This window comes from Lissotriton vulgaris, chromosome 7 (assembly GCF_964263255.1).
Source record: "Lissotriton vulgaris chromosome 7, aLisVul1.2, whole genome shotgun sequence".
Taxonomy (NCBI): domain Eukaryota; kingdom Metazoa; phylum Chordata; class Amphibia; order Caudata; family Salamandridae; genus Lissotriton; species Lissotriton vulgaris.
The window spans coordinates 1,431,736,783-1,431,751,541 of NC_141695.1; the positions used below are offsets into that span (position 1 = coordinate 1,431,736,783).

The 14,759-nt window shown below is 45.8% G+C and overlaps 1 protein-coding gene across 2 annotated transcripts in view; it reads right to left on the bottom strand.

The window, feature by feature from the left end:
* The window catches only part of GHRH (growth hormone releasing hormone), a 98,069-nt gene extending 92,483 nt beyond the window's left edge, over positions 1–5,586 (bottom strand). For both annotated transcript variants that reach the window (XM_086928978.1, XM_086928977.1), the window contains exon 1: positions 5,507–5,586. In XM_086928978.1, coding sequence (XP_086785104.1) covers positions 5,507–5,586 — 80 coding nt within the window. The remainder of the gene's footprint in view (positions 1–5,506) is intronic.
* Between the last annotated feature and the right edge of the window lie 9,173 nt (positions 5,587–14,759).

Sequence of the window (14,759 nt, forward strand, 5' to 3'; positions counted from 1 at the left end):
TGGGCTCCCAACAGCAAGGCAAAGCCTCTAAGAACTAAATAGCAAAATAACTGCCAATACTGTACAATAGTTCCTTTTCTTAATAACTGTACACTAAATGACACAAAACAAAAAGTGACGTTGACTCCTTTTTCTGTCTGAATTTATCAAAATGAAATTATATTTATTCAAGTATCATGTTTTTCTTGTTCAATTTTTTGTGTTTTCCATTTTTCACAAAATTGCACCATTAAAAACACATAAATCTACAAATTCAAAACAATCAATACATTTACATACACTCCAAAGTCCGGATTTTTCACATCTTCAATCGTACCCACTCAACACATTCACCACATACAACAACCAATATATTTACAATAGTCAGTTTTTTAAAAAACAAATCTTATTCCAAAGCCATAGAACAATAATAAATCCAATACAATTTAATTTTCAAGAATATTTTTGGGTTTCAAGTTTTTCACTCTTATGGCTGTAGAAAGACTGGTCTACGCGTTTCGAACTCTAGCTGGCTTATAGAGTTCTCATCAGGACCAAAAGGACAAGCTGTAGGAAGAGGGAATAGTGACCTAATTAGTACCAATGTTCATGTGAGCCTTCTACCCCTCTCTTCTAATCTAAAACATCTCTTACCTGTCTACATTTGTGTATGTCTCAAAAGATTCCGTCACACACTGTAAGGAAAGTACAGTCAATGCATTAGAACTTAGCACTAGGGAAAACCAACATTGTTCTCATTCTCTCGCAATCACCTACGAACAAATAAAGATTTGACTTACATATAATTTGGAAGGACCGGGGCCTCTGTCTGAATGGGGGATTAATCGGGGTCTTGTGTACCTAAGATATAATGAAATCTCAGTTGTAGTGTATGTTCACAAAAAGTCTGAACCCCGCAACAACTTCTGGCATGCTGGTGTGGGCTCATAGCCAGAGGTGAAGAAGCAGCCTAGCTTTTGTAATCGAGCTCCATTGGAGAATGCAAGAAGAAAGGAACGTTCCCGACTTCATGACATTGGCACAGGCTAGGGGGGGAAGTGCAAGATTAAAAGTTCTTGATATAGACAGAAAGAAGGCCTGAATATCAGGACATCTGGGAGGGTCTCGAGAATAAGGGAAGATACGTTGCCAGATGAAAGGCAGTTTTGTGTTCATGGTTACTTCCACTGTCTTGACCTTACTGCTGTGGAAGGTGGAACTCCAAGACCATTCGCCCATTTGATCCATGGCTCAAAGGAGACCCATGTTTTTTCAGTGATCTTAAGCCTAAATCAGACGGATTCTCTAACCTCATGTTGATGTGAAATTCTTGGCCTTCGCAGTTACTTTGATTGTTTGAAAAAGGTGTACATTTTAAATTGTAATTGTAAGAACATTTATATAGCGCATGGCTACCCGGAGGCATCCCAGCGCTTACAGTGGCAAGTGGGAGTTGTTACTCAATTCAGATTGGAAAGAGGAATGTTTTTAGGGATCTACGGAAGGAAAGGTGGTTGGATTCTGTGCGGAGATGAAGAGGGAGGGAGTTCCAGAGTCTGGCAGCGTTAAATGAGAAGGATTGACCTCCGCTTCTTGCCTTCCTAATTCTAGGAATAGTGGCCAAGTTCTTAGTTTTGGAGCGGCGGGATCTATTGGGCTCATAGGGCTGAATGATGCCCTGAAGGACAGTGTCCCGGTTTTAAACATGGACTTATGAGCGATACACAGGTCTTTGAACTTAACTCTCTCCTGGACTGGCAGCCAGTGGAGTGATTTGAGGGCAGGTTTGGCCGAGTGATGGTTGGGAATGCCCACAAGAAGTCTTGCTGCCCAGTTTTGAATCGTCTGTAATTTGGAAATAGTGGCAGCAGGGGGGCCAGGTAAAGGGCATTAGCATAGTCCAATCTGGACAACACCAGCGCTTGGACCATTATTTTTCTGGCCTGGAAAGGGAGGAGAGGAAGGACTTTCCGGATCATTTTGAGGATCCAGTAACATGAGGCAGATATCTTCCGAGCCTGAGATTTAAATGTAAGGTCATGGTCCAACCAAACGCCCAGACTCTTTAACTGAGTTTTAGGGGTGGGTTGAGGGCCCATGGAAATAGGACAAATTACGGTCAGATCAAGGGGGAATGGTTACCCAGAATCATGATTTCACTCTTTCCCCCATTCAATTTTAGGAAGAAATCGCTCATCCATCTTGTAATTTCTTCCATGCAAAGACGAGCTATCAGTTTTGTTGAGCCCAATCACCAATTGTGTATCATCGGCATCGGCATAGGTGACTATGTGGACTCCTGAAGGTAAAACTGCCTCCGCAAGAGTACGGGTATAAACATTAAACAAAGTGGGACTTAAAGAAGATCCATGCGGCACTCCACGGCGGAGGGGTGTCTGTTTGGACGTGATTTCTTTGTCAAAAACTTGGAAGGATCTGTTGTTCAAAAAAGACTTTAGCCAAGCCAGGGCACTTCCAGTGATACCTAATTTACAGAGCCTATGGATCAGAATCTGATGGTTAACGGTATCAAAGGACGCGCTGAGGTCCAGAAGGAGGACCACAGCAGTGCCACCAGCGTCCACTATCCTTCTTGACTCTTCCACCACAGAAAGAAGGGCCAGCTTCGTTCCTTGTAATGGGCGGAAGCCGGTCTGAGTCCGGTGGAGAAGATTATGGGTCTCTAGGTGCGATGATAGTATTAGATTAAAATATTTTTCTGTAATTTTACTAACTCCGGGGAGCAACGAAATAGGGTGATATTTTCCCAGATCTAAAGGGTCAAGGCTTGATTTTTTTTATCAGAGCCTTTACCATAGCTTCCTTCCACAAAGGAGCACTACCCCTGAAGAAAGTGAAGAGTTAATAAGGTCTAGGATCAAATCTTTTGATTACCTATGATTGCTCACCCTTGGTTCATTATCCAGTGGTGAGGTACTCTAGAATGAACAGATAGACTGGACAGTCATCTTCAGAGAGTGCTTTCAGGTGGTGTATGCAGAAAACCTTGAAGTCAGTCCAAACATGCAGTTTTCCCTGTATCATTCTAGGCACGTGGAACCTTGAACTAAAGTCAGTGGGATTTAGAGAACTTTGCTGCTGTCGAGTCCACCTCAGTGACCATCAGTTCTCAGTTTATGGTTTCTTCCACCTCACTAACAGATGAGTTTGGAATCACAGCTAACAAGCAGGCCATTACAGGATTCCAGGTACCTGCATCTTCAAGTTTACAACAGACTTACACTTTTATGTCAAAGTCACAGGATCTACGATCAGTCTGGAGACAAGCAGGCTTATTCCAGAAGCGTCTGCGACCAACAGAAGACTATTTAATTCTTTATAAAGGAGGATTCTGGAGTTTAAAGCTATTCAGCTACACATTCTGGCATCATAAGGGTTATTCCTTTAATGTGGTTAGTGAAATTGAAAGGATTTGAAGTATCAAGGGAATGTCTCTAAAGTATACATCAACATACTGCCTTTATGGGAACTTTCTCAAGGGAGTTGCCTTCTTACCAAAAAGGAAGTTGGCTATGACTGCACTCAAACCAGCGCTAACCACGGGATGTGCCATACCGGCTTCAATGGGTGAAGATAACAGTGAAGAAATATTACAAAATCTTGTTAATAAGACTTTCTTGAAAACATGTTGTTGAAATAGTGTTATAAATTGAACTAAATCAGATTGTATTCTACTACCACCATTAATTACAAATAGGGTTCCCGGTTTTATGGTACTTATTTTTCAACATTTCCGTTTGTATCTATCCATATTTATTGCTTGCTAATTTTGTCTGTATTTATCCATTTTTATTTTGTGTTTACTATATAAATGAAGCTGTAATGGGTATTTTTCCACATTTATTCAAATGATAAATGTATGCTCGCATTTAAATGTCCTAATGGTTTCAGCGTTATACAGTGCATTAGCGTTATCTGCCGTGTAGAATAGCATAAATTACTGTAGATCTGCACTTAATTAAGCTTAATCGGGAAATCTATCGTCTTTTTTCAGCTCCCCTACCTCTCTCAATCTGTACAGCTACTGCCCTGGCTCTCATGATTGACATTGGAAATAAATCACCCAAAGAAAGCCTATTTTTCGTATTTTTCATTATTTAAAACAAAATACAGACAGGAAAATAAATAGTTTTCTGTCTGTATTTATCTGTAAAAATCAGTAAAAACGGTAAACTGGGAACCCTAATTACAAATAAGGTCGAGTTAGGCAGAATAAGGTGATGCCCTGGGCTGTCTATCATAGTCCGGTGACAAAGGAGCAGCATCTGTGACACCTTCATTGTATGAAAGACTTTTGAACCAAGGTTTCTACTTGCTGCACATGTGCAAGGTAGAGCAATGTACTCTGGTTCAGCACTCACTTTGTCATGCTGGTGCTTCACCATAGTTCTCACAGAGACCCAGGCAGCCATCACTCAAGTGGATATGTGGAGTGTTGCTGTAAATGTAAATGTAAATGTAGGTATACTTATATAGCGCGACCTGTCACCACAAAGGGCATCCTGGCGCTTGCCTAGGGAACCCGTCCTGGTATTCCCCTGTGAGAGGCCCCGGCAGGGTATCCACAAGGTGAAAGCCAGGCATCCCGCCGCGAGGGGCCGTTGTGGAGATTAAGCAAGCTATTGCCCAGAGTCGCAGAGCGTGAACCCGTGAGTCGAGAAGGCACCGGAGCGAGAATTATCGAGACCGTGGAATTTTTTAGCCCAAGACCCGCCGAGGCGGGGAATTGAACCCTGGTCCAGGGCCGATCTCAGCTTCCGGGTCTGCCGCCTCTAACCCCTGAGCCACACTGTCCCTCTTGATGACTTTAGTTCATGCCTTGCTCAGTGCTCATTGGGTACCACTGCTCTATCTAATGCTATGCTTACCATAGTGAATGTGGAGAATGAATGATGCAGCATCCCCACAAATGGCCAGCTCTAAAATACAGGCCACAAATCTCTAGTGCTTAATTTATGCTGGTGATAGCAGCCAGATGGGACCGGAACTTATATTTCATCATCAGACTTTAACCCAGGTCAAGAGAAAAAATGGCAGGGAAGGGAGAGTGCATGAGATAGAGAAAGATAGGAAAGCAGAAAGCAGAGGTGAAAAAGAACCTACAAGAATGAGGTAAAGAGACAGAAAATGTAGGGAGGTGGAAGAAAGAAGCGTGCGGTGAATGAAAACTTTGTAGCCTTCGATTTCTAAGAAAACCTTTTTAAGTCCCTGCCCTAATTTATTTATTGCAAGTTAGGCACGGCAATCCCGACTGTTCAAGGTAAGACACAGTATTGACCAATAAACAATAGTGACTGCCACTTGGACTCACAGCACCCCCTTCTACAGACTTCTCTAGAAGTTTATCTCTATAAGAAATACAAACCCTTTATGATATTTTGGTCTATAAATCCACTTCCTTCTTTTAACACTTGCATAGGAAAATGGTCCTGGTCCTCCCAATGGCAGGAGGTACCTGATGAGAGAGATATGAGAAGAGCGGTAGGAAAAAGGTTGATGGTCTCACCTGAATGCTGGGTAGAGCGGGGAACAGTTAGAGCTTGTCACCAGAAGAAAAAGCCCCAGCCAAAGCCACCTGTCCGGCATCCTTCGCTCAGTCTGTCTGCCGTCAACGCTAGGAACCAAAACAAACAAACAAAAAAAATACAAATTAGATAAAGCATTCTGGGGCAATGGTGGCAGATGTGACCCCCCCCCCCCCCCCCCCCCCCGCCCCCTCCCGCACCTATGATAAGCTCTTTAGGCTTTTATGCCTTTGAGTTTAAAAAAATGAAGAAAAAAAACAATTGGTCACCTCCGCCCCCAAAATCAAAAATCTTCAATTAACTTTTTTACAATCAATTTGTAAAATGTCATATTTCGACCTTCTTGCCAGCCTTTAGACCTGTTGGACTTTCCTTCACTCCACTCTGGTGGGGGCAGACACCTCAGTTTAATTGAGAGTAATTTAAGGTTGGACACAGAGATGCCCATGTCCTTCTGTGAGTTGGACAGCACACCTTTAAGGTGACAGTTACATTGGCCTGGCCTTGGAAAATGCTCACATTGTTATTTTGTGAAAAACATGACGAACAGGAACATTTCTCTTGTAAGGCCTTTGCGATAAAACCTTTTAAGACAATCTTAGCTTAACATTTGTGGGTGTCGTGGACCCCAGAAGCACGTTTTGCATGCCCGTGATAGCTTACTTGCTCCTTAAAGCTACCTTTGGTCACCAGCATGTCCTTTACACTTACAGCAGTCTGCCCCTGAACCCACGTGAAACTTACATTCAGCGACTACACCCGTGATATGTTCTTAATACACACGGTAATCTATGCACAGGCACACACCATTTTATATGGCCTGAATTCTGTACCGCTTCTACGAATTCCAATACAGGTTTTCGGCTACAACAGGGGCGTAACAAACACCCCCGCAGCCCCTGCAGTGCGTGGGGGCCCCACTCTCTTCAGTAAACGAAGGGGGCCCCTAGCCCCTCAGCTCTTCAGAGAGCTGTGAGAGAGGCTTGCGCTGAAGCAAGCCTCTCTCCCTCTAAAGCAGGTGCAGGCTGTCTGCAGCCTGCTCCGAGCCCCTCGCCCCTTGCCCCCTCCCTCTGACTGAAGAGAAACAAAGTAACAAGTTGCAATGCTTCTCTTCAGTCAGAGCGAGCAGAAAGAGGATGGGGTGGGTGGGGGCCCCGAGCAGGAGGCAGCACAGAGCAATTAAGACGCAGAACAAGTCATTAGGTCAGGTCTACCTAGTTGTGAGAAGGGAAATGGAGATGGTGTTCTTCCCAGTTTTGAAGGCACATACCACGCTCATGACAAGAGTATGGATGCAAATATGCATGTTATTCATGAACTGGTTGCCATTTCCTAAGGAAGAATGGGCAGACGGGTAACACGCTGTCCCACACACTCACAAGACTATGTTTTGAATTAATGGTTTCAAGATCCTATCTTCTCAATGTTGTCAAATATTGTAGTACTATTTCACAACTTTGGTTGTCATGTAACACCGCACCTTTAGCTGTAGCTCTCCAGTGTGAAGTATTTTAAACAATAGCTTGATTCCTATAGGAAATCTTTGGGTTGGATATTTTCGAGCTTTCTGGTGAAGGTGGTGTGGAAAGTTTGTATTCTTTAGTGAATTTGCCTCTATAACATCAGTATATTGTTTCTCTGAATTTAAACTGTGAGAAAGGTGGAGTATGTCTTGAGTCGGTATACCCTTTGGGAATGGGGGCCCTCAGAGTCAGACTGTCAGCATGCTCAAGGGCAAAGCTCATATGATAAGGGATGGAGGCAGCAAAATGGTGCCCTCAGGTAAGCACTCTTGTTAGAACGCACCATGTGGGCGTCCGCAGGGGGGTTCGTAAGGGAGGGCTGAGAAGGGTGCAAGGCAGAGGGGAAAAGGGTGCAAGGTATAGAGGAGATGAGTGCAAGGCAGAGAGGAGAAGGGTGCAAGGCAGAGAGGAGATGGGTTCCAGGTCTTGTGAGAAGGATGCAAGGGGGAGGGGAGAAGGGTGCAAGGTAGAGAGGAGAAGGGTGGAAGGCAGAGAGGAGATGGGTGCAAGGCGGAGGGGAGAAGGGTGCAAGGGGGAAGGGAGAAGGGTGCAAGGTAGAGAAGAGAAGGGTGCAAGGCAAAGAGAAGATGGGTGCAAGGCGGAGGGGAGAAGGGTGCAAGGCGGAGGGGAGAAGGGTGCAAGGTAGAGAGGAGAAGGGTGCAAGGCAGAGAGGAGATGGGTGCAAGGCAGAGGGGAGAAGGGTGCAAGGCGGAGGGGAGAAGGGTGCAAGGTGGAGGGGAGAAGGGTGCAAGGTGGAGGGGAGAAGGGTGCAAGGCGGAGGAGAGAAGGGTGCACGGCGGACAGGAGATGGGTGCAAGGCAGAGGGGAAAAGGGTGCAAGGTAGAGAGGAGAAGGGTGCAAGGCACAGGGGAGAAGAGTGCAAGGCGGAGAGGAGATGGGTGCAAGGCGGAGAGGAGATGGTGCAAGGCAGAGGGGAGACGGGTGCAAGGTAGAGGGGAGAAGGGTGCAAGGTAGAGAGGAGAAGGGTGCAAGGCAGAGGGGAGAAGAGTGAAGGGGGAGGGGAGAAGGGTTCAAGGCAGAGGGGAGAAGGGTGCAAGGCAGAGAGGAGAAGGGTGCAAGGCAGAAGGGAGAAGAGTGCAAGGGGGAGGGAAGAAGGGTGCAAGGCAGAGGGGATAAGGGTGCAAGGCAGAGAGGAGAAGGGTGCAAGGTGGAGGGGAGAAGGGTGCAAGGCAGAGGGGAGAAGGGTGCAAGGCAGAGGGGAGATGGGCGCAAGGTAGAGAGGAGATCGGTGCAAGGCAGAGGGGAGAAGGGTGCAAGCAGAGAGGAGAAGGGTGCAAAGCGGAGGGGAGAAGGGCAGAAGGGTGCAAGGGGGAGGGGAGAAGGGTGCAAGGCAGAGGGGAGAAGGGTGCAAGGCAGAGAGGAGAAGGGTGCAAGGCAGAGAGGAGATGGGTGCAAGGTAGATGGGAGAAGGGTGCAAGGTAGAGGGGAGAATGGTGTAAGGCAGAGGGGAGTTGGGTGCATGGTAGAGGGGAGAAGGGAAGCAGGGCGGAGGGGAGAAGGGTGCAAGGTGGAGGGGAGAAGGGTGCAAGGTGGAGGGGAGAAGGGTGCAAGGCGGAGGAGAGAAGGGTGCACGGCGGACAGGAGATGGGTGCAAGGCAGAGGGGAAAAGGGTGCAAGGTAGAGAGGAGAAGGGTGCAAGGCACAGGGGAGAAGAGTGCAAGGCGGAGAGGAGATGGGTGCAAGGCGGAGAGGAGATGGTGCAAGGCAGAGGGGAGACGGGTGCAAGGTAGAGGGGAGAAGGGTGCAAGGTAGAGAGGAGAAGGGTGCAAGGCACAGGGGAGAAGAGTGCAAGGCGGAGAGGAGATGGGTGCAAGGCGGAGAGGAGATGGTGCAAGGCAGAGGGGAGACGGGTGCAAGGTAGAGGGGAGAAGGGTGCAAGGTAGAGAGGAGAAGGGTGCAAGGCAGAGGGGAGAAGAGTGAAGGGGGAGGGGAGAAGGGTTCAAGGCAGAGGGGAGAAGGGTGCAAGGCAGAGAGGAGAAGGGTGCAAGGCAGAAGGGAGAAGAGTGCAAGGGGGAGGGAAGAAGGGTGCAAGGCAGAGGGGATAAGGGTGCAAGGCAGAGAGGAGAAGGGTGCAAGGTGGAGGGGAGAAGGGTGCAAGGCAGAGGGGAGAAGGGTGCAAGGCAGAGGGGAGATGGGCGCAAGGTAGAGAGGAGATCGGTGCAAGGCAGAGGGGAGAAGGGTGCAAGCAGAGAGGAGAAGGGTGCAAAGCGGAGGGGAGAAGGGCAGAAGGGTGCAAGGGGGAGGGGAGAAGGGTGCAAGGCAGAGGGGAGAAGGGTGCAAGGCAGAGAGGAGATGGGTGTAAGGCAGAGAGGAGAAGGGTGCAAAGCGGAGGGGAGAAGGGTGCAAGGCGGAGGGGAGAAGGGAAGCAGGGTGCAAGGCAGAGTTGAGCAGGGTGCAAGGCAGAGGGGAGCAGGGTGCAAGGCAGAGGGGAGAAGGGTACAAGGCCGAAGGGTGCAAGGCAGAGGAGAGAAAGGTGCAAGGTACAGAGGAGAAGGGTGCAAGGCAGAGGAGAGAAGAGTGCAATGGGGAGGGGAGAAGGGTGCAAGGCAGATGGGAAAAGGGTGCATGGCAGAGGGGAGAATGGTGCAAGGCAGAGGCGAGAATGGTGCAAGGTAGAAAAGGGTGCAAGGCAGAGGGGGAGAAGGGTGCAAGGGGAAGGGGGAGAAGGATGCAAGGGGGAGGGCGAGAAGGGTGTAAGGCAGAGGGGAGAAGGGTGCAAGGGGGGTGGTGATGACGTTAAAAATGTGCCCCCCCCCTCGGAAATATTTCTGCGTACGCCCATGGCAACACACACTACTGTGTGAGAGAGAGTGGGAGAGAGAGTGGAGTGAGAGAGAGAGTAGAGAGAGAGTGGAGAAAGAGAGTGGAGAGAGAAAGAGAGTAGAGAAAGAGGGTGGAGATAGACAGTGGAGAGAGAGAGACAGTGGAGAGAAAGTGGAGAGAGAGTGGAGAGAGAGTGTAGGGAGACAGTGGAGAGAGAGTGGAGAGGGAGAGAGTGGAAAGAGAGAGAGTGGAGAAAGAGACAGTGGAGAGAGAGTGGCGAGATAGTAGAGAGAGTGGAGGGAGAGAGTGGAGAGAGTGTGGAGAGTGTAGAGAGAGACAGTGGAGAGAGAGAGTGGAGGGAGAGAGAGAGAGTGAATAGAGAGTGGAGAGAGAGTGGAGAGATAGAGTGGAGGGAGACAGTGAAGAGAGAGAATAGAGAGTGGAGCGAGAGTGGAGAGAGAGTGGAGAGAGAGAGAGGGAGAGTGAGAGAGTGGAGAGAGAATAGAGAGAGAGAAAGTGGAGATGGAGACAGTGGAGGGAGAGACAGTAGAGAGAGAGTGGAGAGAGAGAGAGTAGAGATAGAGTTGACAGAGTTGAGAGATAGAATGGAGAGAGAGAGAGTGGAGAGAGAGACGAGACTGACTGACTCAGAGACTGAAGACTGACTGACTGAGAGACTGACTGGCTGAGAAAATGACAGAGAGAGAGAGAGAGACTGAATGACTAACTGAGAGAGAGAGAGAGACTGACTGACTGACAGACTGACAGAAAGAGAGACTGACTGACTAACTGACAGACTGACTGACTGACTGAGAGAGACTGACTGACTGAGAGACTGAATGACAGAGAGAGAGAGAGAGAGAGAGAGACTGACTGACTGATAGAGAAACTGACTCACTGAGAGAGAGACTGTGATGGAATTGGGGTCACGGTGTGTATGAAGCTATGCAATGCCTCTTAAGATTGCTATTGTCTACTAATAAAAAATTATTATCAAAATTTGCTCTTTGTAGTTACATCTGCTTTTGAAATACTGCATTGTCGCATTGTCTAATGTTTTAAAACGGAAATGAAAAGGAGTAGTGGATGCACTTTTGTCAAAACTGAACGATGAGTGGGCCGGCTGTTTTATATCATGACAGGAGTCTGCATCAGGAAACCCACCTAGAATTGGGAAAACTTCCCCGGCATACTGATGGCAGGGCCCTGTAATGAATGGACCACCACCTATGATAGCCTGCTGGCAGACTAAGCCCAACCTTTAACTCCACCATCCAGTTTTACTTATAACGGCTGGATTGGTGACAGTGGCGTAACAATCGCCCGCATCCCCCGCAGTATGGCGGGTCGCTGGCCTGAGAGCTCTAGACTGGCACGGAGGATGGGAGGGGGGCCCCCTCCATGTATTTTGCAGGGGGGCCCCTTCAAGTTTCGTTACGCCACTGGGCTACAACTGAGTGGCGTGGCTGTTTGGTCCATGGATTCTTCCACAGTATTTTGACTTTGTCTACCGTTTTGCTTGGGTTCAGTTGCCCAATGCCCCCATTAAGAGTTGTCCATTATTGCACCTGATATTTATTACATTAAATCACACTGAGGTGTTCCCTATTTATCAGGGGCTATAATTATCGCCTATTACAAGTTTTGGGGGAATAAAATACACACTCTGATGCTTACAGAACCCAACTCCTCATGTTTCAGTAGATAGCGGACAGTTTATCACTATTAAACATTGGCAGGTTTGGCCTGTAAATATTTAACGCAAAACTCAAAATTCCGATATGTGCACTAACAGATGTCAGAATGTATCAGCTCACTTATAAACATGACCTTAGCCTGAAATGAAGGGGAAGGGAATGGAAACAGCCCAGTGGCAGCAGAGCCAAAGGCTGAACACTGGGGGCGCTTGGGGGAGGGACTAGACGAGGGAGGGGGTGTGGCTTGTGCCAATTCCTGTCTCCAGCACAGCGAGGAATGCGAGAAGGAACTCTTTACAGCTGACAGGGATTGACTGATCGCCTCAGCTCGTCTGATTCCATGCCATCTTCTGAAGTGCCTGGTTGCCTTGGTGGGTTTGGTAGCTTTAAGTAATTAATTGATTATTGATGATGGTCAAGGAGGAGACATCATGTTCAGCATGTCTGGGGTAGAACACTACCTCAGGGCAGCATGTGAACTACACCCATAGGTGAATGGCTCTAGAGCAGTGGTACTCAAAGTATGGCCCGGGGACGCTTGTGGCCCTCTTGATCTTTACAGGAGCTGCACTAATATTCATTAAAATGTTAAATAAACTGGCATTTATTTATACGGTTAAATGAAGTAATGAGGTAACTACGATGGTGTCCTGCACCACTTAACTTTAGTGTACATGCAAATACATGCTTGCCCCTTTATTTAACATATTTTTTTAGACCTTCTTACACAATACCTAAGCCGTCCAGACCATCTCCCGACACTCTGCTGGCATCAGTACGGGCCTTGCTCCACTCTACTTTGTTGCCCCTGGGCAAATGTTTGCGATCACCCATGCTTTAGAGAATCGGATTGTATGATGCTGAACAGAGGCCAACGAGGTCGAGTGGTTATTTAATGACGTTAGTTGTATCTAGACATAGACATCACTTAAAAAAATTCAATAATGTTAGCATGGTCCTGTTTTTTTTTAACTATGGAACAGAAGCTTAGACTAGGGAATTCAGAAGAAAGTTAGCGTTATCTTCGCTTTGCGATATAGGTTAGGCTAAAGGACTCCAATCTCTTTTGCAACCTACTCCGGCGGATCACTGACAGAATATCGAGGAAGAAAATATCGACCTGCCAAAATATCGTGGACAAAATATAGAATGCGAAAATATTGAATTCCTATTTACAAACAGGTAAGTACAAAAATATCGAATCCAAAATACTGTTGTAAATAATATAGTTTGTTAAAGTATCGAATTTGTTAAATGTATTAAAAGTAATGTAAAATTAATAAAATAATAAATATAATTGAATAAAACATACTTAACCTTAAAATTAATAAATAATTAATGTAAGTTAGAATAAATGAACATGCATTTTTCTTTTTTAATACATATATATATTAATTTAATATTTAAAAAAAATATTCAATATTTTTATCATAGGATAGTGGGAGGGTAAAATTTACTATTCCCACTCCAGTGAGTGCATCAGTAGAGAAAGCGTTGGATACAGGGAGGGTAAAAATTACAATTCCCACTCCAGTGAGTGCAAGAGTAGGGAGAGCTTTAGATAGCGTAGGGGTAAAATTTACTATTCCCACTCCAGTGAGTGCAACAATGGGGAAAGCGTTGGATAGCGTAAGGATAAAAATTACTATTCCCACTCCAGAGAGTGCAATAGTAGGGAAAGCTTTGGATAGCGTAGGGGTAAAAATTACTATTCCCACTCCAGAGAGTTCCACAATAGGAAAAACGTTGGATAGCGAGAGGGTAAAAATTACTATTCCCACTCCAGAGAATGCAACAGTAGGGAAAGCGTAGGAAAGAAGGAGGGTAAAAATTGCTATTCCCACTCCTGAGAGTGCAACAGTAGGGAAAGCGTTGGATAGCGTAGGGGTAAAAATTACTATTCCCACTCCAGAGAGTGCAACAGTAGGGAAAGTAATGATTTAATATTTAAATAAAAATAGAATAATTATCAATAACAATACAAAACTTAGTTGAAATGAATTACCAATTACCAAATATGTAATAAATAATACATTATAAATCCGAATTAATATTATGTATTAAAAATGAATGACATATTGTTAATTCATTAACAACAAATTTATTTTCAATACCAAAAATGTAATAAGTATTAAATAAATATCAATTAATAATTAATTAACAATACATTAATTATCAATACACAAAAAGAATTTCAATAATTACTTAATTACAATTAAATTACTTCCCACCCTATTCCCCAATAAACCCACAACCAGCTCTACTGCACCAAATACAGTGGGTTTCATATTATAACTTTGTGGCCTATATTGAGTCACCATTTATGATCTTGACATAGGATGGCAGATTGGAATTTGCCTGTGTCTGGGTACAATGTTTGCAAGGGGACAAACACTTCCCATTCACTCATACTTCTGTTACTTCTCTTAGTGGGACCACAAAGCATGTAAAGAGTTATAGGCCTTATTTAGAGTTTGTAGGATGCAATACTTCATCCAAAAATGGCGGATGGCAGATCCGCCATATTACATGTAATATGAGGATTAAAGCATTTGTAATACAGCGGACGGGATATCTGCCACATTTGTGGTGGACTATCCTGTTTCGAAACTGTAAAGAAGATCCATAGTCATATCTCAAAACCCTCTGTCCTCCTTCTTCACTACCTGCATCATGCTGCTGCCTGCCAGCTAGGTTTGCACTCTATCTAAATGTTATGTTATCAGACATATGTATAGTGCCTAGTGAGAAGAGTTGATGGGGTGTGTGAGGCTCAGAGCGGTGCAACAATCTTATTGCTGTAACCATGACACTACTGGTAGCCTACTGGAGTGGTGGTCAATGTGTGTGGTTTGAGCACCTGCTATCATTATAGCCTTGTGGTACTAAATGGCTGCCAATGTCAAAGATCGGTGACATGATCATGTTTTAATTTCTGTCCAGAATATAAGTTAGTATGTACGCTTTTTGATTTCCACCTGAAGTCAGTGCTTTAAAGAGGCGGGACTCATAGGTACCATGGGCTTATTTAAAAGCCCCTTGCGCCGCCGGTGCATCACGGTGCGTGACTAACCCGTGGCGCAACCTGCTGCGTGATATTTACTAGCACGCGTAAAGCCACCCTGCATGGCTTCACATGTGCTTGTAAATATTGCCCCTTTTCAGGCAACACTTTGCGTGTTAGGGTCGTGGCATGGGTGTTGCTGTGGGTGTTTGCACGCAACACCCAT